Source organism: Microtus pennsylvanicus, chromosome 10 (assembly GCF_037038515.1).
Source record: "Microtus pennsylvanicus isolate mMicPen1 chromosome 10, mMicPen1.hap1, whole genome shotgun sequence".
Classification (NCBI taxonomy): domain Eukaryota; kingdom Metazoa; phylum Chordata; class Mammalia; order Rodentia; family Cricetidae; genus Microtus; species Microtus pennsylvanicus.
Window position 1 is genome coordinate 58,888,922 of NC_134588.1, and position 23,191 is coordinate 58,912,112.

Genomic DNA, 23,191 nt, shown 5'->3' on the forward strand with positions numbered 1-23,191 from the left:
TTGCTGTGACTCCGGTGTTCATCCCTGCTCAAATCACACAGGCAATTGTCCCACGGACATTGGACAGAGCGTCCCCACTGCTGTCACTTCTGAAACACTGGGGTCCATTTCTACTTTCTCCCCTCCCCAAACTCTTCCTCATTCAAGAGAGGAAAAGTTAAAGAAGTTAGGAGGCAGAAGACCAGGGCAAAAACCCCTGGAAACTTCTCTTTACAGCATCCTGGATCATCTGACCATCATTCCCATCATCTGACCTCTGCAGGATGCTGATAGCAATAGGAACTCACTGGCTCACAAATCTAATTTGTAGAGAATTCTTTTATATATCAGGGTAAAGTATAACCTAGAGCGATAGGAATCCAGGGCTTCTTCACTGACATTCTGGAGTCAACAGCAAATGCATTTGGACGAACCAGACCCTTTGTACAAAGGTCTTTGCAAAGATCACCATCACATTTGGTTAACCTGAGTCTTTTAAGCATTCCCCTCATGACTACAGACACTCCCCTTCCAAACATTAAATGGAAACATTGACCTTAATAGTTTTATTATTTTTTACAAAGAGTTTGTTTTCAGGCTAGAACAAGCTATTTCTGGTTTGGACAACTCACATGGAGTAAGGTCGTTCCCACATCACTTGTTGTGGACATGCAGCCTTCACTTACGCCACCGGTACTATACTCACCTTTTACTATTATAATGAAATACCCAAGGCGGTATTATAAAGAGAGTAAGTTTATTTTTTGCTTATGATTCTGAAGGTGCATGATCTAGAGGCGGTATCTAATGACAACCTTCCTACTGGTGGAGTCCTGAGGCACACCACAGAGTAACGGACAGAAAGTGTGTGTATGTGTGTGTGTGTGTGTGTGTCCTCATTTCTGCTTCTTGAGAAGCTACCAGGATTGGATCACGAGGGCTCCACCCTAATGGCCTTATCTAACCCTCATCGTCTCCTAAAGGCTGCAGCTTCAAACACTACAGTTGGATCAGGTTTCCACCCTCTTATTATCTCAAAAAACAGGGATTAATTTTTAGGTCAGGAAGCCCTAGGAGGGGCATGCAAAGTATCTAAGCCATAACATTGTTTGCAGTATGGACAGACAGGCCAAATAAAGATCTTAAATTCTTCTATATCAACTGAAATCTATAAAACAAACAAACAAATCAACTTGCTACTAAGTCATGTTTCTCTTCCATAGTATGTTTTAAGCATGAAGGTAGCATTGCAAATCCCTACTGATACTTTTGGTCTATGCAGTCCGTCCTTCCAGCCCACAGAAGCTTCCGAAAGAAAGGCTGTACCATTCAGCAGTCATGTTGTCCCCTGGCCTCCCCGTCTGCTTTGCATCTTTCATAAATGTGACAGACACTCTGTCAGTCCCTTCATTCTAATGGCTGTTTAAAATGCAGCCTGAGACCCCCGGAGACCTTCCTCCCGGCTCTCATCAATCTATTTGCCAACAGCCTTTGGAGATGTTTGCTAAGTCGGCAGGAGTCCTATCTGATAATACGAATAGGGGATGATTCTTTTGTTATCATATCTTTGCCCCAGTGAGGCCACGTTTTTGTCACAGGGGAGGTCAGAGACCGGGACTGGAAAGGACCCAGGGCCTGGCAACGCTGCTAGTGTCAGGAGTCAGCAGCCACTAGAGGGAGGTAAGTGAGCAGAGTCAAAATAATGAAGGGCTCTGGTTCTCATTTTAGCCCTTCCTACCACACCTGTGCCTCACCAAGGACCTTTTCTTAACCCTATGTCCAGGTCACAGCCTCCTTGTTAGTATCAAGATTCCAAACTCATCCCTTGACAGGCCAGCTCACTTTCAGGACATTACTGCCTCGTTTTTCTCATAAGGGCATCAAGTCCTGTTTAGACCCATCTGGTATAAAGCGGGTTTGGCGTGAGGACAAGTCTTCCTATGCTGTGCTCTTGTCTCCTGGGATTCCTCTGCAGAACCTCAGGGACGCAGCCTGAAGGACAAGGAGAGGAGGCTGATTCGGGCTTTGGGGCTTCTACTCGCTTCATCTAAAGCAAAATCAGGCGTTTTCTCTTTTCTCTATTGAGTGCAAGGCCCAGGCAAAGGGAGCACTTGGGACAGAGCTTGCTTAGCATTTGGGAGGACCTGGGTTTGATCCAGAGCAGCAGGGAAGAGGCACTGAGCACAACTCCAGGGAGCACCCTCAATAATGGAGTAAAACTATGCTATTGAAGCAAGGTAGGAATACAGGGGAAATTATGGGAACACGGGAATGAAAACAAGCCCACGTCGGAGCCTCTCGCTGGTAGAAGGCAAGCGTTCCAGCACTGTTCACAGTGCTGTGAAGGTTACATATAACGAGAGCCTTCCTTTCATATACGGACACTTTATGTTAAAATAGCAACAACCTAGGTATATGACCTGGAATAGGTTTCATCCCTCTCCCAGACATTTTCTAGGGGTCTCTAACAAATCTGTTCACTTTGTTTATAGTGAAGACACTTAACTTCCTGCATCCCTGGGATCTAGAGTTTTGCCTTATCAACCACAACCCCGCTGGCTGCCCTTCAGGAACCACCCTGTGATCTCATTTAGGCTAGCAACCCTTTAAAGATAATAGCTTCAGAACCCGACTGGAACAGTGTGCCTGGCTATTGTAAAAGGCAGCCAAGTGCCACTCTGTCAGAACGGCCAATGCCCATGCTCTCGGGGGCGCCTCACTTTCTTCTCAAGCTCCCCTCTTTCTAGCAACCCCTGTTTTGAAATGTGTTAAAAATGTCTTTTGATAAACACCAAGTCTGCTTCATAACAGCTCATCCTGAAATTCTTTGGTGTCAAGGATCTAGTTTTACCTCAGTGGAGAGCACCAAAAGATTAAGGGAACTCCTCAGGCCGATGTGGGTAACCGTGTGGAACTGTGCCTCTATCCCTGCCACTGCTGACAGGATAGAAACCTTCTATCAGTAAAAATGGCTCCAGGAAGGTGGCCAATGTACACAGTTTGTTTAGCAACTGGGCTGATTGGTGGGTGGAAGGACCATCTGGATAAGGGTGCTGCTTCAAAGATTAGAGAATGCTACTGGAGACCGTGCAGGACTTGAGCACAACCGTGTCCACACCCTCTCTACCCCTCAGTGTGTGTGTGTGTGTGTATTGTGGATTTACACTGTGTCCTCCTAACCCATAACTCCCCCTTTCTTCAGAGCATACCTCTCCACACCCTAAAGAAGCAAGTGCTAGCCCAGAAGCCATCCCAGCTGCTGTTGCTGACAGAACTCAGATGGCTAGAAAAGGGACTAGGGTCCATCAGACCACGGAATTTGGAGATGGGACTGAAGTAGATAGTAGCTAATGGCAGTCTTCCTGTCTGACATAGAGGGAGAAAGAAAACAGAACCCAGAAGTCCCAAGAATGTCTAGTGCCTCCCTCAGGCCATGTTGGGGTCCTGTCTTGCAGTTCTTTCCCGTGTCTCTTGGCAGCTTGGCTTCAGCACAGTGCTTTTCCGAGGAGTTGGAACTGATTTTGCACTTACCAGCAAAATCCACGTCCCCACCCCTGTATGTGTGCATTGTATTTCTTATTTCCGGAGTCAGGGTTTTGGTTTGTAATGGTGCCTGGCTTGATACTTGCTATACAGCTGAGTTTGGAAGCCATGACAGTCCTTCATCCTCAGCCTCCCATGTCCTGGGACTACACACATTTGCCATGACCTTGGGCTAAGAGGGTTTAATTATTACACAGAGGCAAAGCCAGAGGACCCGTCTAGGAGCCTCAACGTCCTAGGCCGTAAAATGTAAACAGCAACACCCCATCATGGGGTCACTGTGATGAGTGAATAACAACAGCCCATCATGGGGTCACTGTGATGGGTGAACAGCAACACCCCATCATGGGGTCACTGTGATGGGTGAACAGCAACACCCCATCATGGGGTCACTGTGATGGGTGAATAACAACACCCCATCATGGGGTCACTGTGATGGGTGAATAACAACAGCCCATCATGGGGTCACTGTGATGGGTGAACAGCAACACCCCATCATGGGGTCACTGTGATGGGTGAACAGCAACACCCCATCATGGGGTCACTGTGATGGGTGAACAGCAACACCACATCATGGGGTCACTGTGATGGGTGAATAACAACAGCCCATCATGGGGTCACTGTGATGGGTGAACAGCAACACCCCATCATGGGGTCACTGTGATGGGTACTGATGTTCCTACCTCCAGTGCATTCTAGAGCAAAGGAAAGAAAGGCTTTGGGGAATTCAGGTATTTACTTCTCTGTCTCCGAGTGGGACCTATCTTAAGGTGGCAGCCACGCCTCTGCACAGTACCTGTAGGAGGTAGTGATTCAATGCTAGAATGGGCACAGGAGAGGCCCTGGCAAGGTGGGCACTGGGGCTTCCTGTGCAATGGCCAAAGGTTTAACTTAAGCCAGGCGTTTTCAATCTGTAGGTCTCAACCCATTTAGGGGTTGCATATCAGGTATCCTGCATAGCAGATATTTACATTGTGATTCATAACAGTAGCAAAACTACAGTTATGAAGTATCAATGAAATAATTTTATGGTTGGGGGGTCAGCACAACACAAGGAACTGTATTAGAGGGCTGCAGCATTAGGAAGGCGGAGAATTATTGGCCTAGGCAGGCCTAATACTCAGCTTTGCCTTGGTGCATGAATCCTAGAAGTCAGGCGCGCACCCTCCACAAGCCTACGGCAGGAGACTTCCAGTGTAGCATCCTCTTCCTCACAGGCCTGCTCTCTGAGAATTATTGGCCTAGGCAGGCCTAATACTCAGCTTTGCCTTTGTGCATGAATCCTAGAAGTCAGGCGCGCACCCTCCACAAGCCTACGGCAGGAGACTTCCAGTGCAGCATCCTCTTCCTCACAGGCCTGCTCTAGCTGTGACTCTAACGTCTGCCAAAGTCCCTGCCTACTACGAATCCATGTTCTCCTGCTTTCCTGCTCTCCTGCCGTGATGGCCGCATGTCGCATCCACAGCCCATGCCCTGTTTGCAAAGCCTCTTTGCCGAAGACAATGATGCACATGGCCCCAAATAGATGAAAAGACCTGCATTTTTAAAAGTAAGTTGAAGCTGGATAGGTAGCTCATATCTGTAATTCTGGTACTTAAGAGACTGAGGCAGGACGATTACCTCAATTTGAAGGCCAACTTGGGTTACACAGTGAATTATAATACAACTTAAACTATAGAGTGAGACATTGTCTCTAAAACAAACACAAAAATCCCAGGATTTAAAAAAAAAATCAAGAGAAAAAAATAGAAGAGAACTCTGCGTGTGTGTGTGTGTGTGTGTGTGTGTGTGTGTGTGTGTGCAACATTAGCATTAGTTAAATATAAGGCCACTGTGCTTCCTGGAGGAAAATAGTCCTTGGGTAAAGCTAGCTTATCATGGACTGCATGCCAGGCCTCTGATCAGCAAATCCTGCACTCTTAACGCCAGGCTGTAGCCCTTGCAGGGACGCAAATTTGTCATAGAGAAGTGTGCAAAACTCTGGGCACTCCCACTGTTCTCACAGTGCCTCACACAACAGCCCCAGGCCCGCTCCATTCCCTCCTTCTTGACCATTCTCCAAGGCAGAGGAAGTGACTTCTAGGTCATCAATCACCTCGAAGGCCTCTCATCCTATGGGCACCCTCCCTTTGCCTTTGTTGCTGTCCCTGTCAGGCAGCCCTTATGCACTGTGCTCCTCCAGCCCAGTCTTTTGATTCCTGCACACATCAAACTTGGGCTTTTACACTAGCACTTCTCTTAGCCAAGAATGCCCTCCTGCTCCCGGCTAGCTCCTCTTCCTATGGAGCTTAAATGGTCTGTCCATAATAAGGTTTTCCCCAGCCCCCTCGGGGAGCTAGCCTGGCCCCCTCGGGGAGCTAGCCTGCCACTCCAGTGTGTCATTCTAGTTAGTTTCCGCCTTGCATTTACCATGGCCACCTCCCCTCCCTCCTCCCCTCCTTCCTTCTTTGATTTCCCTTCCCCTCACCGCTACACCTCTTGACAGTGCAGGGACGATGCTCACCACATGCCTGGCCCTTAATAATTGCCCCTGGATGAATGATCATTCTTTCCTTTCTCAGAGAAAAACCACCACACAAAGACATATTTCCTCCAGTCAGTCAGAAGGCTTCTGTAACATTTCCCATCTTCCCACTGGAGATTTTCAACAGCCCGGAGTCTGCAGGACCCCCCTCACCTCTGTAGGTCAACAATGCTTCGTCAAGGAACTCGGCTGCCTTCCGGAAATGCTGGGAGATGTCCACCTCTGGGAAGTCATCCACCTCTATCCCCAGGTACTGGATCTCCAGGCCAGTGTAGAATTCAGAGCCTGTGTAAACACCTGTGCCATGTGCGGCGTTCAGGATGTGGGTGATCCCCAGCCTCTTGAGCCTCCCCTTGTTCACAGCTACGCTCCTGGGGCAAGAGACAGGGCATGGTTAGCAGAGTCAGAAAGGTATATTGCCAAGGTGATCAGGAGCCCATAGTTGGGCTAGGGCTCCCTCCTCCGGCCCTTGTAGTCTGGGGTTCAATGCTAATGCCTTTCATAAAGAGAGGCCAATGCTTTGGGCTACAGCAAGATAGAAGAGAGACAGGGCATTGGGCAAGGAAGCAGGGAGAAAAGGAGGACAAGAGCAGTATGATTGGAAATGTACATACATCAAAGCATAAAGGTGGCATGAAAAGTAAAAGTAGGAGCCCAGAAAGATAGTTCAGTGGTTAAGAGCACTGGCTATTCTTCCAGGGGACCCTGGTTCTCTTCCCAGTACCTACATGGTGGCTTACAAGCATCTATAACTCCAGTCCCAGGGATCCAACACCCTCTTCTGGCCTCAGGCATGCACAGATGTTCATGCAGGTGAAACATGCATACAAAATATTTTTAAGAAACAGTAAATAAAGAAAAATTAGAAGTCTTGTACTCTGGCATCACACACAGTATTCCTCCAGATCCCCTCACACACATAATTTTATTTTATCCTTATCATAAACTGAAGAAGTAGAAGGGGCAGTTTTGTTCCTGCTTGAAGATTACAAAAATGAATTCAAGAACTTTTACTCAAGGTTTGAAAGGAGAAAAAGACCAAGTAAGATGAGTGTTCGGGGCTCTTCCTTTTGTAACTGAGTAAGTGGAGCTCAATTTGAAGAGCCCCTGAGGACAGCTTTTCTCAAAGAGCTGCAGAGGCTCTGGGGACATCCAGATTTGTCTGGTGACCATGGAATAAATGCTTCTGGACCTGCATATCTGGTTAAAGGTCACTTAGGTCTTGATGATCTGGGAATCAGTTTCTGGGCTACTGATCATTGCATGATGGAGTAGAAGACCCAGTGTACAAAGCTCTTTCCACATTGCCTGCCTTAGTGATGTGGGAGGTCTTTCTGTCTATGTGTTGCTTTTATTGGTTAGTGAATAAAGAAGCTGTTTGGCCAATGGCTTAGCAAAGTATAACCAGGATGTAAGATAGATAGATGGATAGATAGATAGATAGATAGATAGATAGATAGATAGATAGATAGATAGTAGGTGGAGTTAAGGAGACATGCCATGTAGCTGCTAAAGGGGAAAGACACGAGTTGTTAGCTGGAACCTTGCCAGTAGGCCACAAACCTTGTGGTAAAATATAAAATAATAGAAATGTGTTAATTTAATATGTAAGAGCTTGCTAAAAATATGTTGTAATGATTGGCCAAGCAGTGATTTAATTAATATAGTTTCTGTGTGGTTATTTCAGGGCTGAGCAGAAGGGAACAAACAACTGGCTTCCTACAACAAATTGGTGCCCAATGTGGGGCTCAAACCCATGACCCTGGGATTAAGAGTCCTATGCTCTACCTACTGAGCTACTTACAATGGTTAGGAAGAAAGATAAACAAAGGTGATTAGATTCAGAGTTCTTGTTTTGAAAAAAGGGGGGAGTGCTGTGGGACCATGATCTTGTACCCTATAAAGATTTATTAGTTGTATTGCTTTAATAAAATGCTGATTAGTCAGTAGCCAGGCAGGAAGTAAAGGTGGGGCAATGAGAACAGGAGAATTATGGGAAGAAGAAAGGGTCTGTCTGTAGTTGTCGCCCAGACACAGAGAAAGCAAGATGAGAATGCCTCACTGACAAATGGTACCAAGCCACGTGGCTAACACAGACAAGAATTATGGGTTAGTGTAAGTTATAAGAGTTAATAAGAAGCCTGAGATAATAGGCCAATCAGTTTATAATTAATGTAGATCTCTGTGTTTCTTTGGGACTGAATGACTGCAGGACTGGGCGGGACAGAAACCTCAGTCAACATCCCAGGGTCCAAACCTCTATTTTTCAATTCTTGCTCTTTGGATAATTGCATTAGGAAGATATTTCATTAAGTAACCGGTGCTTCAGCAAAAATTAGTTTCTGGTCTCAATTATGCACTGACAAGACCTTGAAGAGATAAACTGTGAGGACTGTTTTTGGTTTTGCTCCAGAAACCACTGATTAACTTGAAACTAAGTTTTCTGATCAGAAAAACAATACCTGGGAGATCTGTATATATTTGAAAGAAACCCAGAGAAATGAGTAAAACTGGCTCTTAGGTATTATTAACATTCTCTCACATTTCTTTCTAATCTGAGGCCTATGAGAGTGTGTTTCTGTGCATGCACACACACACACACACACACAACCTAACCAGTATCATACTATCACAATATACTCTTCTTTTACTATACTGCATACATTTTCATATATTGTTAAACATGGATGTTCACAGGCACCATCAGTAGCTCCTAGTGTTCTCTTGTCTGGTTATTAGAGACGTGGTAGGGTGATGGAGGTGATGGAGTTGGCAAGCATCCACGTCATGAAGATCCCTGGAAGGGCAAGGCTATGCTGGAGAGCACCGATGGGCAGGAGGTTGATGTGGTCATTTTGTCTGGGGATCTCCGTGTGCAGGGTGATAGACTTTCTCCAATGTTAGGCCTGGGTAAGTGGTTAGGCAGCCATCATTTGATGGAAGAAACTGTGTGGGCATTGGGTGAGCTAGAGGAATTTCATCTCAGGGATCAACCAGAAGAGGACAGAGGGCCAGGTCTCTGAGGTCACACTCACTTCTCAGCTATGAAGACGTTGGGCCAGACCTCATCCACCTCATTCCGAGGGGCCTCTTGACGGTCCTGGATCAGTGCCCGCTGCAGGTCCAACACACAGGGGGTGTTGAACAGGCTCTTGTCATCCATCTTCTCCCTGACACGGTTGTACAGGTCTTCTACCAGCAGCTGCTCAGCAGACTCCAGCATGCCTGGGCACTCCGTGTCTGCTCTGAGACCCCGAGGCTTGAGTTCTACAGGAGACACATGGTATTTGGATCAAAGAGTTAGAAACACCACAGCTTTGCCTGCCCTTCGGGGGAGTCTGGGCCAGCTTGCTACCTGGACCCTGGCATAGATGGAGTACCAGGAGCATCTACCAGGAAGGATTTACTTAGGACTCAGGACCATGGTGTTGATCTAGACTTGGGATCAGGATCCACTACAGGTGAGTGTGGGGGAGGGGAAAGTCAAACTGGTTTCTGTCATTCACTTCTTTGTCTGTAAAGCTGGCTGATAACTTTTTATACCTAAGTGTCTGGGTACGCAAAGTGTGTCTGATTTATGCCTTTAACTCCCACAGTGCCTAGTACAACATGGATGGTCATGAGTGTTTACCAAATGAATGAATGAATGAATGAATGATGCTCTCTCCTAGCATAATCCACCCCATCACATCTGGAATGCAGATATTCCTGGGAAAAGTTAAACTTTCATGAGTCAGTTATGAGACACTACCTTCTGAGAAACATTTAATTTGCTTATTTGTCTCATTCTCTATGGGCTTCCCTGCTCTAGAACTCATGGGCCTGCGACTGTCATTTGCCTGCAGTTCTCATCCGCCCATGGTTCTCATCTGCCTGTGGATCTACCTCCTCACTCTTCCAGGAGGGTGGGGAGTTGGTCTCTTGAACCTGTCTCAAGCCAGGACCCACAGCCTTTCTGACAAGATGTCAGAAAACTCAAATTCTAAACGAGTTCAAATTCCAGCTACCTGAGCCCTCTGTCACCTGTAATGATGTCTCTGGACAACCCCATCAGAAGTGAGGCAGCCACCTGGAGAGGTCATAGGAGAAGAGAAAGGGTAAAACTGTGGAAGAGGATTGGCCCAAACTTCAGTCAGGATGGGTACCCTTGACTATAGTCTGAGCAGAAATATGAACATCGCTACCTATCCTACTACCCCCAATTTGCCCCATGCCAACCTACCTTATCAAGTTAAAATTTTAAATAACTGTGTGTTTGTTTAGTTTTTTGGGGGTGTGGGGGGGCACATACACCCTGGTGTATGTGTGGAGGTCAAAGGACAACTTGCAGGAGTTGCCTCTTCCCTTCTGCCATGTGAGATCAGAGGATCGAATCCAGGTCACCATCCTCCATGGTGAGCACCCTCATCCACTGAGCCGTTCCACTGGCCCTACTTTATCAGCTTTTAAAGATTGTTGGAATGGATACACAGCTAAATGTAAACATCTCTTTGAACAGAGCTCTCTGGGTTTCCCTTATTCCTACCGGTATCTTGGGCTTTTAAGCTTGTGTCTATTACAAGCCCTACACACCCGGCCCTACTCTCAGCCCCTTGAAGCTAACAAACAACCAGAATGGACAGCTCTGGGGTCAGAGTGGAGCCTCTTCCCTCCATGCCTGTGGCCTAGCCAACCATTCACATATCATGAGATTATTTCCACCTTGTCCCATCAGAGTTATTGAGGTGAATTTAGTCAACCTGCTTCTGCCATATCTGTTCTCCTCAACGTGATGGGCACCACTGGACAAACATGGCTGCCCTTCAAGTCTCCCCCGCCCCCGCAAGAGTCTTCAGATGCTACCAGGCCCTCCCTCTGCCTACTTGTATGCCAGTTTATTACCTTCATTGATGATCTGTTTGGCAGCCACAGCTGAGGAGAGATGGATGGGCTCCATGAAGATGCTTTCAGTTTCTGCATCTGAGACCACTGAGTACCTGAGAAAAGGGGAATAAGCTCAGCACCGTGTGCATGAAGGCATTCCAACAGTAAAAACCTGGTCTGATTTTACCTATATGTGGTAAACAATGAGAGGTGGGAGGGAAGCCCGCACTGCGTTTTGAGAATGATGCATGATAGCTTGGGTGCCTGTCAATTCCTATCTGAGTTAACACCTCTGAGTCTGGGCTGGTGTGAAATAATGTGGAGTCCATGTCTATGGCTAGAGGGCTGACTCGAAGGCTCTACTCTCTCAGATGTGCTAATGTCCACAGCCCTGCGCCCTGCCATCAGTACTATTGAGAATGTCACCAAATGTGCCTCTGTAGGGGTTTGCAGGAGTGGTGGCCTGGCCAGGCTGCCACTGTTCCCTCCATCCCCAATACCTTCTCCTTGCTTGAGAGGAGACGGGTGGACGATGGAGGGGAAGTGGATGCCACAGGTGTGCTCAAGTTGCAGGTCCTTCTTGATTCTGAGCTCAATGAACCAAGGATCAGGCTGAGTCCAAGGAATCAATAAAGCAACGTGGGTAAATAAATATCAAAGCTATTTCTCAAAAGAAATCAACGGATGTGTAAACAGGAGCACAAAGGAGCGTGGAACATTAGGGCAGAGCAAAGGTTAGGACCCCTGTAAAGTGCACCAGTGATCCACTCTTGTTGAGCTCTGTTTTCCTGGTATTAGTTTTCCTCTCCCATCTAGTCCTGAGACTCAGTGGATAGCATTTCTGAGTGCCTTCTGGGAGTGTCCCACCAGGTGAAATGAACTGTTACTCTTGTTTTACAGATGAAAACACGTGATCAGAGAGCTCAAGAATATCGTCCAGATGGCAGAGTGTAGATAACAAGAGGGCTACACCTACTCAAGGTCCAGTCTTGTCCTCAGCACAGTACCACTGTTACCATCTAGGCTGCAATAGCGAAATGAATCCATTGGAGAAGGCAGTTACAGCTGGACACAGGAAAGTATTTTAGAAAACCCTTGTGAGAATATGCATAGAGAGATGGATTTAAGGTGAACAAAGTTGAGCTGAGCAGTATCTAGCTGAATTGAATTGGGGCAAACTTCAGATAAGCTGGAATGGAACGAAACTGAATTGGTTACCAGAAAAACTCTCCTGTAAGCACCTGTGGCATGGGAGTATAACGTTGGGAGACTTGTGTGCTCTGTGTCAGCTAGCCAAGTCAAAGATGCCTTGCTCAAAGAAAGAGGTAGCCAGATCCACCCATACAGTCCAAGAAACGGCACACTGTGGAATTATAATGCATAATTCCTGGGGACTTTCTAATAACAATGGGTCATTGAGGTCATTCTTATTTTAGCTTCCTCATAAACAAGTACGCCTTATGAACAGAAAATATTTTTTCAAATGTATATGATTTCAGAATCACTATGTAAAAGTAAATGTTCCCCCAGAGGCTCATATGTTTGGACAGTTGGAGCCTAGTTGGTGGTGCTGTTTTGGAAGGTCATGGAATTTTTGGGATGTGGAGCCTACCTGATAAAAGTAGGTCATTAGGGTAGGCCTTGAAGGTTGTACTTCTCTCAGGTTCTGGTCTAGCACCTTCTGTTCCTTGGTCTATGATGGAGGAGCAGTCTTTGTATACTTTAATGACCAAGGATAGACCTGCTCCTACAGCTAATTTTTCCTATTATGATAGTCATTGGTTCAAAGCTGTCAGCCAAAATAAAACCTTTTCTCTTAAGTTTATTAGTCAGTTATTCTGTTAAAGTGCCAAAAAATAAGTAATATAGAAACTTGGTACCAATAAAATGACATTGTTTCTGTGATTCAACCTGGCCTTTGCAATTGGCTTAGGACATGCACTATGAGTGTGTGTGTGTGTGTGTGTGTGTGTGTGTGTGTGTACCTCTAAAGTGCTGAGAGAGCTTAATGGGCCACCCTGGTTGGAGTTCAGAAGACTAGAATTGCTGAGAGAAATGAGGACAATGAAAACTCTGTTCATGTGGTTTCGGATGGGAACAGGGATGATGTGGGATGTTTTGCTATGTTAAAGTTAAAACTTTCCTTTTTATTTAGACAGAAAAGGGTAGATGATGTGGGATGTCTTTCTATATATGTGTTGCTTTTATTGGCTAATGAATAAATCTGTTTCAGCCAATGACTTAGCAGAATATGGCCAGGCTGAAAGAAATATAGAAAGTAGGCAGAATCAGAAAGCTATGTAGCCGCCGCTGCAGACAGATGCACTAGAACCTTGCCAGTAAGCCACTGCCATGTGGTGATACACAGATTAATAAATATGGGTTAACCAGACATATAAGAGCTAGCTAACAATATGCTTAAGTGATTGGCTAAGCAGTGATTTAAATAATATAGTTTCTGTGTGATTATTTTGGGAGTCTGGGTGGCCGGGAAACAAACAAGCAGTCTTCCAACAACACAGGGATTCTATTGGGGGTGGGGCTGGAGGTCATGCATACTGCAATACAGAAAAGAATCCGGGTGCATTTTGTCCAGGCCTTGATATTTTGAATTAAAAGGTTCTGGGCTAATTAATTTGACACAGTAATTTTGAGGCAGTACATGTAGGCTGTAGCATGATTATTGTTTACTTGTTTGGGCCATATTTACAGTGAAAATCCAGAGCAAAATCTGTGGGCAGAAAAACATGAAAAACACACAATTTGATGAAGAAAGAAATGTGAACAAATTAAACATTTAAGATAAGGCCAGGCCGGGCAATGGTGGCGCATGCCTTTAATCCCAGCACTTGGGAGGCAGAGGCAGGCGAATCTCTGTGAGTTAGAGACCAGCTTGGTCTACAAGAGCTAGTTCCAGGACAGGCTCCAAAGCTGCCAAGAAACCCTGTCTCGAAATAGCTGTGAAAGAGGCTAGTAGAAGTACAGGGAAAGCTTGCTTTGCACTGGGATCAAAGGAAAGGTCCCAGGAGAGCAAGACCCTTCACATTGAAGAAAACTAATTTCAAAGACTTTTATTTAAACAAGAGCCATTTTAAAAAAAAGAGATCTGGATAGAGAGAGCCTTCAGGTTTCCTTCAACAAGTAAGTATTTCCCCTCAATTCAGTCACTCAAGCACTCAGAGCCCACTGTAGCCATGGTGCATTGGAGCTTGGCTGTATCTTGACCAGAAAGAAGAATTCAGTATCAACCACATGATGCTGACATTGTCAACATGCAGAACAACAGAATTATAGAGTCACAATGGCTTAAACCAAGGTTCTAGAGTAAACTAAAAGGGCCAGGCCAGGTGCAGTGGGGTCAGATTCCCTGCAGGAAGCTCTGGTCTGGGCTGGTGTGACGGTGAAGCCTAAGCTGTAGCACCCCAGAGTGCTAGAGACATCAGGAACATTTAACATTTACTGAGGAAAGCTACAGGCACCCAGTGGATCCAGCCCAAGAAAGAGTCCCTGTATGCCACAGAGAGTAGAGCAGTAGAGGCAGGTTTTCCCAAGCCCACTGAAGCCCATATAATGCCACTACATGCTCTTGATACATTGAGGTTCAGAGCTTCATATATTTCTTTCCCTTTAATTCTTTCATTAAGTATTCTGTATCAGCAAAGAGAAAAATAACTAATACAGGAGGGGAATGATTCTGGATATTATTATTGGGTGAGAGAACCAGGGAAGTCTTTAGAAATGTCAATGCTCAATAAATAAAATGATAATAATAATAATAGTACCTAGTGAAGTGGTACATATTAGACAGTCTTTTTACCCCTGTCTCTAGCATGTGGGAGGTGATGAGTAATGACCGGATAAGTGTTGGTAAAGGCTGATGAACAGATGGGTTCCTGAGTGGATGGATGGATGGATGGATGGATGGATGGATGGGTGGATGAATGATATTAGGCACTAGACAAAGTGTCTGCATCTCATCATGGGAATCAAACTCTGTGGTCTCTAAGGTCCTGACTTTTGGCCTTCTCTCCAACCTAAGTGCTTGCACGGGGTTCTCCATGCTCTATTCCTGTCTGGTACTCCTGTCTTCATAAAGTTTCCTTCTGCTATAGGACTTGGCAGATGCCCATTTTGGCAGCATGGATGCTCAGTCTTCTCTTTTGGGTTTCACTTCAACCATGTCTTCTTTAGAGAAGTTCTCTGTAGTCTTACAGCATATTCCTTCCCTTTGTGGCATTCCATCAAATGAAACCTGATATTTATAAGTATCTGTCACCTAAGCTAGTCTGTGACCTTTGTATGTGGCTGAATGTTTCGTTGGGCATTGTGTTCCAGAATCTAGGCAAGGCTTGGTTTGGTGTACAAGGAATGTGTAACAGATATTTTCTGACTCACAGACTGAATTTATCCTCAGTTGTACCGCATTTAAGGGAACATGGCAGTTACCACAACAGGCAACAAGATCTGCAGTTGATCCGGGTATTTGCTACATGGGAGGCCCCAACAGCAAGCCAATCACAAAACCTGTGCTATGGCGGTACTCTGTCCCTGTGTGCTCTCCGCCCTCTGAGGCCAAGTTATACACAGTCTCTAAGGCTTGTATTAACAACTAGATATTCATTTCCCATTCAGAAGGATTATCCTTAGGTCATTTGGGTTAGTCTGGGCAACAAGAGACTTTCTACAAGACATTTTATTCCATTTTTTTAAATCAAGCTGTCTACAATCACTGTGTCCTTCTCCATGCTGTTTACTTGCCAATATTCCCCACCCCACCCTGAATACTGCAGCAAAATAGCAGTTATTTACTTTTTGGGTTTGATCTCTCTTGGGGACAAGGCAGTGATCCATCTAGTTCCTCTAGCCAGATACCTTTCTGGATTATGAGCCCAGGTCTTTCTTGAGATAGCTTCCCCTCCCTGGATTATGGTATTTTCCCTGGGAGTCCTGAACATGCATATATATATATATATATATATATATATATATATATATATATATATGTATATATTGCAGTTGTCATCCATATTTGGGTGGACTTTTTGGTGAAGCAGCTGGCCCCATAAGTAACCTCACACCCATGATACTGTAAGTAACCCCAATCAATTCGCTGATTCACCAAGTTGGACTTCAGCAGTATCTTTGGTCTGTCACTGGCTCCCTATCTGGGGTAAGTAGACACTTGTTTATGTCTTCCCAGAAAAAGTCACAGAGCACCATACATGGAGTCCGACTCCCCCAAACCATCAATTTGAAAGGGTCACTGGTTAACAGTCCCCGCTGAATTTTCCAGCCCTAACCAAGTCCCTTAGTGATTCTCCCATCCTTTCTGACCATTCCAGCTGATATCACAAGAAACAGATTGTTTGAGTCTTGACTTCAAAACAAGGAATTGAAATAAAATTATTGTCTAAGTTCTTAAATTTTGTTAAGTACAAAATTAAGAAATGAAAGCAGTGTTATTCCAAGGGCTAAGAGATGAGTTTGGGCACATACTAAGGCATTCCTTAATAGTGTTGACCCAAGTCAAAGTCATTGACAGACCTTCATATGTTGTGGGTGTAAAGTAATAACACAATAACGCCAGCGTGGGGGCAGGGCAACTCCAGCCTCTGTGCTAGATTTGTGGTCATTCTGAGCTCAGGGCTTACGGCAGTCTTGGTTTTCAAATACATTTCACAAAGTCATGGCCAGTATTAAAAATTTTATAATAGTATGAGTCATATTTTCATGTCAACAATATTTATACAGGGAGTTTTATTAATTATTTATCAATAACATTATTTATACTGGTACTAATAAAATATTAATCATTTTACTTGCTAAGGGTCAGCTCTATGTAAAATGGTGTTTGGAGTGAAGCAAACAAACCCAGGGTAAGGACTTTGGCCACACTGTGAGGATTATAAAGGGGTCTTCTTTGGACAGCTGCTCATTTCTCCTGCAGGGTCATCTGTCTGTGCTCCACTGTGGGCCTCCAGGACTCTGCACCCCCCTTTGGGCTTTCTCACATCTGTAATCTGACACCCACTAAAATTAATACAAGCTGTGTCCTCACTTGTCTGGTGTGGAAAGATGTCCCACAAGGAGTTCAACATGCGGTGCTGATGGGATCTTGGTCTCGTGTCATTTCCTATAAACCATGGTCCTTTCAAATTGTGAGGATTGGGGATTTTGTCTGTTTTTGTTTGTTTTTGTTATTTTTGTTGTTGTTATTATTGTTGTTTTTCAAGACAAGATTTCTCTGTGTAGCTTTGGAGCCTGTCCTGGAACTCTCTCTTGTAGACCAGGCTGGCCTCAAACTCACATAGGTCCTCCTGCTTCTGCCTCCTGAGTGCTGGGATTAAAGGCATGCGCCACCACTGCCCGGCTGTTGTTTGTTTTTTGACACCTGTTCTCACTTTGTAAGTCAGGCTGGCTTGACCTCTCTGTGTCGCCTAAGTTAGCTTCAAATTCAGACTCCTCCTGTCTTCACTTCCTTAGCTCTGGGATTACAGGCATGTGTCACCACAGCCAGTTTTCAGACTTGGTTGGTTTCAGTGACTAACGTAGGAACTGAGGATGTCCTAAATGTACCTAAACTCTGAGACTCTGAAGAAAGATTTGAAATTAAAATTTAAAACCCAAAATGGCTGAGATTTATTCCCGTTCCTGGTGTAAAGCCTGAGTTTGGCTAATGGATCAGCAAACAGAGGATCACCATTTTGGCGGCGCTGTCAGCTTTATAACAGGGAAACAAGAAAGGCAAAAGCAGATGTCCCTGCTAACCCCCACAATATGTCTGTCCTTGGTTGCTCAGCATTATCTAGTGCGGGGTGTGGAATGCGGACACGGATATTTTCCTGAGTGCGTTGCCGTGAGGAAATAAAAACCAAACGGTCCTCAGACTGCTCAACCATAGGCACGGTTTATGAAGTCTGGTAATGAGGGGTGCGTGAAACTGAAAAGGACCTTGCATTCTGCAGAGAATCCAAATTGCAAGAAAAGAAGAAAGGAGAGAAAGAGAGAGAGAGAGAGAGAGAGAGAGAGAGAGAGAGAGAGAGAGAACAGAGAGGCCTGAACAGTGGCTCTTTGATACTTGCAAGGTCAGTGAAATGACAGCCTTGAGGTTTTGATTTATGACCACATCTGTGCCTCAACCAGTATTCCTGAGATGGAGTGAGATGACCCGCACACCCTGATTAGAAAGCAGCAAGGCTGGCTGTTCCAGAAGGACAGGCAGAAAAAAGAGGATCTAGGATCGATACATACCTCATCACGGGATCAGGAAGGCAGCGGCTAAAAAAGCCTGGAGGGTGAATTGAAAGAGAACAATAAAGGGGAGTTTGATGGACTTCCTCACCCAGAGCCGGAGACGGTGCCGCTTTCTTTAAACCTGTGTTTTTCAAAATTGCAGACTATGACCCATTTGTGCAGCAGAAAGTCAATTCAGTGGGTGATGCCCTGGGTCTGAGAAAGGAAAAAACAGGAGGATAGAGGCAGGGAGTGAGGGAAGAGGATGGGGGGAGGGTGAGCGGACACCACCATTCAATGTAAGGATAAGGGTGGTTTGGGAAGACATTTTGCATTGTATATGTATGGTGCAGACATTGGGTTGTGATATGAAGGGTTTGTTCTGTTGCAGATTATAAACAGTGGAGTTTGAAAGCCAATTCACTAAAGCAATTGCCAGGCAGCCTAGTGGCAGAATGGAGCCGTGATGCTCCCACCAGATCCACCTGCAGCTAATCCCTTTCAGCCAGCACGCCCCTTGCAGATGAAAGATGGGCAGATTCTCAGGAGGCGGGAGGTGCCCTTTTAGATTCAGCCTTTGTGGACAATGCCAGGTCCACACTGATAGGGGAGAGGTGGGCAGAAGTCCGTGTGCACCCGGGTTTCTTCAGGTAGCTAGGAGGTAAAATGGAGATTATGGGCGAGGGAGAAGCCCTCAATAAGTTATTACACTGGACAGAGATTTCCATTTCACTGTTAACTCATGAATTCCTAGGAAAATCTGCAGGCTTTCTTACCCTGGGAGAGTTTGGTTCCCGCGGGGGTTGGCTTGGAACTTAAGGTGCTCGAGGCCCGGGTCCGCCTTAGTTAGAAAGGGAGGTTTCCGTGCCTATTCATTATGGACATTCGTTGGTCAGGCTCTTAGGTCCCCGGATGAGGTGAAATGTGGAGACTTCCTGCCGGCACCGTGAGCACACTGCCCGTCAAGACGCAGTTATAGCTGCCGTGCTGACAGCGGCCATCTGGAGCATGCGTTGAAGTTTTACAAAGCACTGTCTCTGTCTTAGAGAAAAGTTTGGTCTGCTAGGGCGGGATCTAGGGCTATAGTGGATTGAGGGTGCCCTGTCCTTCAAAGCTGTATCTCCCGGAGTCTGCACATGCTTATGTTTTTAATAAAGCATCATGGTGATGTAATTAAATGAAATCTACTAAGATTAAATCACCCTATATTAGGATGATACTCAAAGCCAATGGTAAGTGTCCTTCTAAGAGGAGACAAAGGGAACAGAGATCGAAATTAATGCTATCATAAGGCAAGAAAGGGCTACAGTCAACTAAAGCTAGGGGGAGACAAGGGAGGGGTCTCCTCTAAAGCCTCAAAGGGAGCAAGTGATGGTGACCTTGATTTTACACTTCCAGCCTCCTAAACTACCAGACAGCACATTTACGACTTTTTAGCCACACCGATTGTTCAGAACCATAGGAAACAAGTACAAGAAGTATTCAATTGGATATGGTGATGCTTTTCTGTAATCTCAGCATTTGGGGGGCTGAGGCAGGAGGAGAGGCAACTGGAGGCTGGTCTGGGCTACAGGGCAAGACCCTGTCTTGACAAACACACAATGAAGAGTGTTGGCAAGCTACTTGATAACATGGTGTATATATTTTAGAAAGAATCGAACCTTCAGCTAAAGCAATAAAGCAAGAGGGATGGAGTCTCGGGGAGGACCATTCAGGATGGGGATCCAGAGCCAGAAGCAATGCTTTGCTGATGAGAATGCAGCATTTGCTTAGAGCAGAATGAGACAAATGTGATATCCTCACTGGAGGGCGAGCAAGTTTTCTTCAAGAAAAAGTTTATTGATATTGTGACTAACTGAAAGAGATCCTTCTTTCGAGGAAAAATGAACTAGACCACCATTTATCAAATATCTAAAATGTGTTCATAGACGCGGTATTGTCTGTTCTCAATCACGGAGAAAAATGACTAGTCCTGATTGTTATTTATATAGCACACTCTATGGCTGACAAGCTGAAGAGCAGACCTGACCTGAGTTTTGGTCCCAACAACATCCAAGTTTTTCCGTGGAGCTATTCTGTCTACTACAATGAATCCTCCCTGCTCCCATGACTTAAAACATAGATTTATTTGAAACTGAATTTATGTACGAACTACACACATTTAAAATGTAGTGTTTCTATTTGAAAGCACTAAGGTTTGACTTATCACTCCTTCCTAATCACTGTATCACACTCCTATATAAGCCCTCGGCCTTACCCCTCCCCCCCCTGCCCTGTGCTCTCCAGGGAACCCCCATCTGTTTTCTGCCAATACAGAGTTAAGTTCAAACTTCTAGAATATTCTCTCTCTCTCTCTCTCTTTCTCCTTCTCCTTCTTGGTCTATCCCCCACTCCTCTGCCTCTCTCTTTTCTTCTGCTGTTCCTGTCCCCAGAGACCCATCTCCCTGGTCCCCTTACCTCTTTTTACTTTTCCTTTCCCTTAATAAAAATCCCTCTACACGAAAAGGAAAAAAAAAAACTCCCAGAATTTTCTAAACATGAAGTGATAGGGTGTGCACTCATTTTTGTTTGACTGGTTTCACTCAGTATAATGACTTCAAGATCCAGTCACATGTTAACACCTCATGCTTTCTTATTGCCGTATGTATTCTGGTTATGAGTGTCCTACAATGAGACTATTTACTCGATAGACTTTTAGGCTGTTTCCGTCTTCTGAGTTCTTGTGATAAAGCTGCCATGAGCACACATGTACAATTCTTTCCACGATGCTCAGCTTTCATGTCTCATTTCGGATCTAGAACAGGGATAGGAATCTCTTCAGGCAGGTGCACACGCAATTTTATAACCATTGTTCCAGTTGTTGCACCCTCATGAACAGCTGGGTGGGGTAGTCTTTTTCATTCCAGGTACTCTGCCGTTACGGGCTTCGTTTCAGTTTCTCCAGTGACAAAGGGTTTTGAGCATAATTTCACATGCTCGTGAACGATACCTGTATCATGTTTGGAGAGGCATATTCTCAAATCTGTTGTACATCTGAAGTTGAATTTTGAGAGTTAAAAACAATTCCTTGTATTTTGAGGGCCTAATGAACTATATTCTAGGTATAAATCCTTCATCAGATATGTAATTTGCAAGGACTTGTCTTTTCAGTTAGTGGGGTGCCTGCTGTGTAAGCTTGAGGACCCGAGTTTGATCCCCAGAACCTGTGTAGACAACCAGGCTTTGTAGACATGTTTATAACCCCAGTCCTGGGTAGGAATAAGTGGGAGGATCCCTGGAGCTCACACTGCAGCCAGCTGAGCCTAATGGGTGAACTCGGAGCCAGTGAGGGAGGCTGTCTCAATAACAAAGTGCACGGAGCATTAGGAATGACACCCGAGGTTGACCTCTGGCCTTCAGATGCAGGTGCACATTTATTCCCATACATGATCATGCACGCACACACACACACAGACACACACACCCCACCACCACCACCACACACTGAATGCATTCATCAGGGTTGATTCAAGCTTCATTCTATGCGATGCAGTGGGATTGCTTGTGCAAACGCCTGTGCTTATAGCTATTACAGAGTAATAGCTCTCGCTTCAGACTTTGGGATGACGCCCATGGCATGTCATCATCTGTGTGCTTTCCTTGAAAACATCTGTAAACGGTAGCTGATCTGAATCTGCTTGCAGGGAATTGTAAGTAGTAGACGACACAAACCAAGAGGGGCATCAAAACCAGTGGTATTCAGCAGCAATCACTGAGAACCAGAGAAAATCTGCAGTGGCTGCTGGACCATATCTGAAGGATGCTCATCTGCGGTGGTTGCTGGACCACGTCTGAAGGACGCTCATCTGAGTCCACTTGTGTTTTAGGCTCATCCTAGTTTTACCTGGGAAGGGGGCCTGGCTGCTTCAGGGCTAAGGGTCCCACCCAGGTGTAATTTCGACATTAGCAAGTGCTTTTGTTTTGTGGTAGGCTAACTTGCTACAAAGCAGTGCAACTGGGCCTCCTCCCTCCCATTTCAATGGCTTCCCTTACTTTGTGTGTACTGGCCATTTGCCTTCCTCAGCCAATAATCTGAGAAGCCTACCCACATCAGGAGACAGTTAATAAAATACGTGTCCTCGCCTGGCGGTGGTGGCGCATGCCTTTAATCCCAGCACTTGGGAGGCAGAGGCAGGCGGATCTCTGTGAGTTCGAGACCAGCCTGGTCTACAAGAGCTAGTTCCAGGACAGGCTCCAAAACCACAGAGAAACCCTGTCTCGAAAAACCAAAAAAACAAAACAACAACAACAAAAAAAAAAAAAACAAAAAATACGCGTCCTCCAGGGCAGCATTTATATACAACCGACTTCATTTATCCAGCCTAGTGTTAACTGGATAGCTCGCCATGTTAGAGTGTATATTCTGGTGCCCATTGTTCTTACTCTTGTTTGGATGCATTGAGAGTGAGCTTGCTGTGTATAGGAGAGCCAATGTGTTTAACTTTAGTGAGAGAATGTAAAAGCTCCTGATGATTCTGCCAGTTCACACTCACACCAGCAATGCAGGGGAGTTCTGGTTCATTCACACCCTCCTTAATATCGCCAACAGCAGCCTTTTATTTTAGGTATGCTGTGGAGCATGATGTAGCTGTAAATTGTGGTTTCATTTTATTTGGGTTTTTAATTGTTTTTACCATAATTCAACTACGATCAGAGAAGTTTGTTGGTATATGCTTCGCCCACTAATGGATCTATTTTAGTAAATATTCTATGTGCCAATGATGAGAGTGAGTATCTTGAAGTAGTTGGGCAGACACACATGACATTGCACATGCACGTGCACATACACATTTGTATATGTTCTGTAAATGCCAATTAGGTTAGATGTTTGAATATATCTGTATTCTTCATGATTTGTTTATCTCTTTCTATCATTTAATAAGAGGTTTAAAATATTTGGTTAAAATTGTGAACCTTTTAAACTCCTGCTTTTTCTTTTAATTAAATAATTTTATGTATATGTATCTCTCTCTCTCTCTCTCTCTCTGTGTGTGTGTGTGTGTGTGTGTG

General features: G+C 45.1%; 1 protein-coding gene across 1 annotated transcript in view; it reads right to left on the reverse strand.

Moving 5' to 3' along the window:
• Positions 1-23,191, reverse strand: part of Styxl2 (serine/threonine/tyrosine interacting like 2) — a 31,214-nt gene that overhangs the window by 4,260 nt on the left and 3,763 nt on the right. The window contains exons 3-5 of the mRNA XM_075988501.1: positions 10,928-11,022; positions 9,082-9,313; positions 6,200-6,417 (exon numbers count right to left, since the gene is read on the reverse strand). Coding sequence (XP_075844616.1) covers positions 6,200-6,417; positions 9,082-9,313; positions 10,928-11,022 — 545 coding nt within the window. The remainder of the gene's footprint in view (positions 1-6,199; positions 6,418-9,081; positions 9,314-10,927; positions 11,023-23,191) is intronic.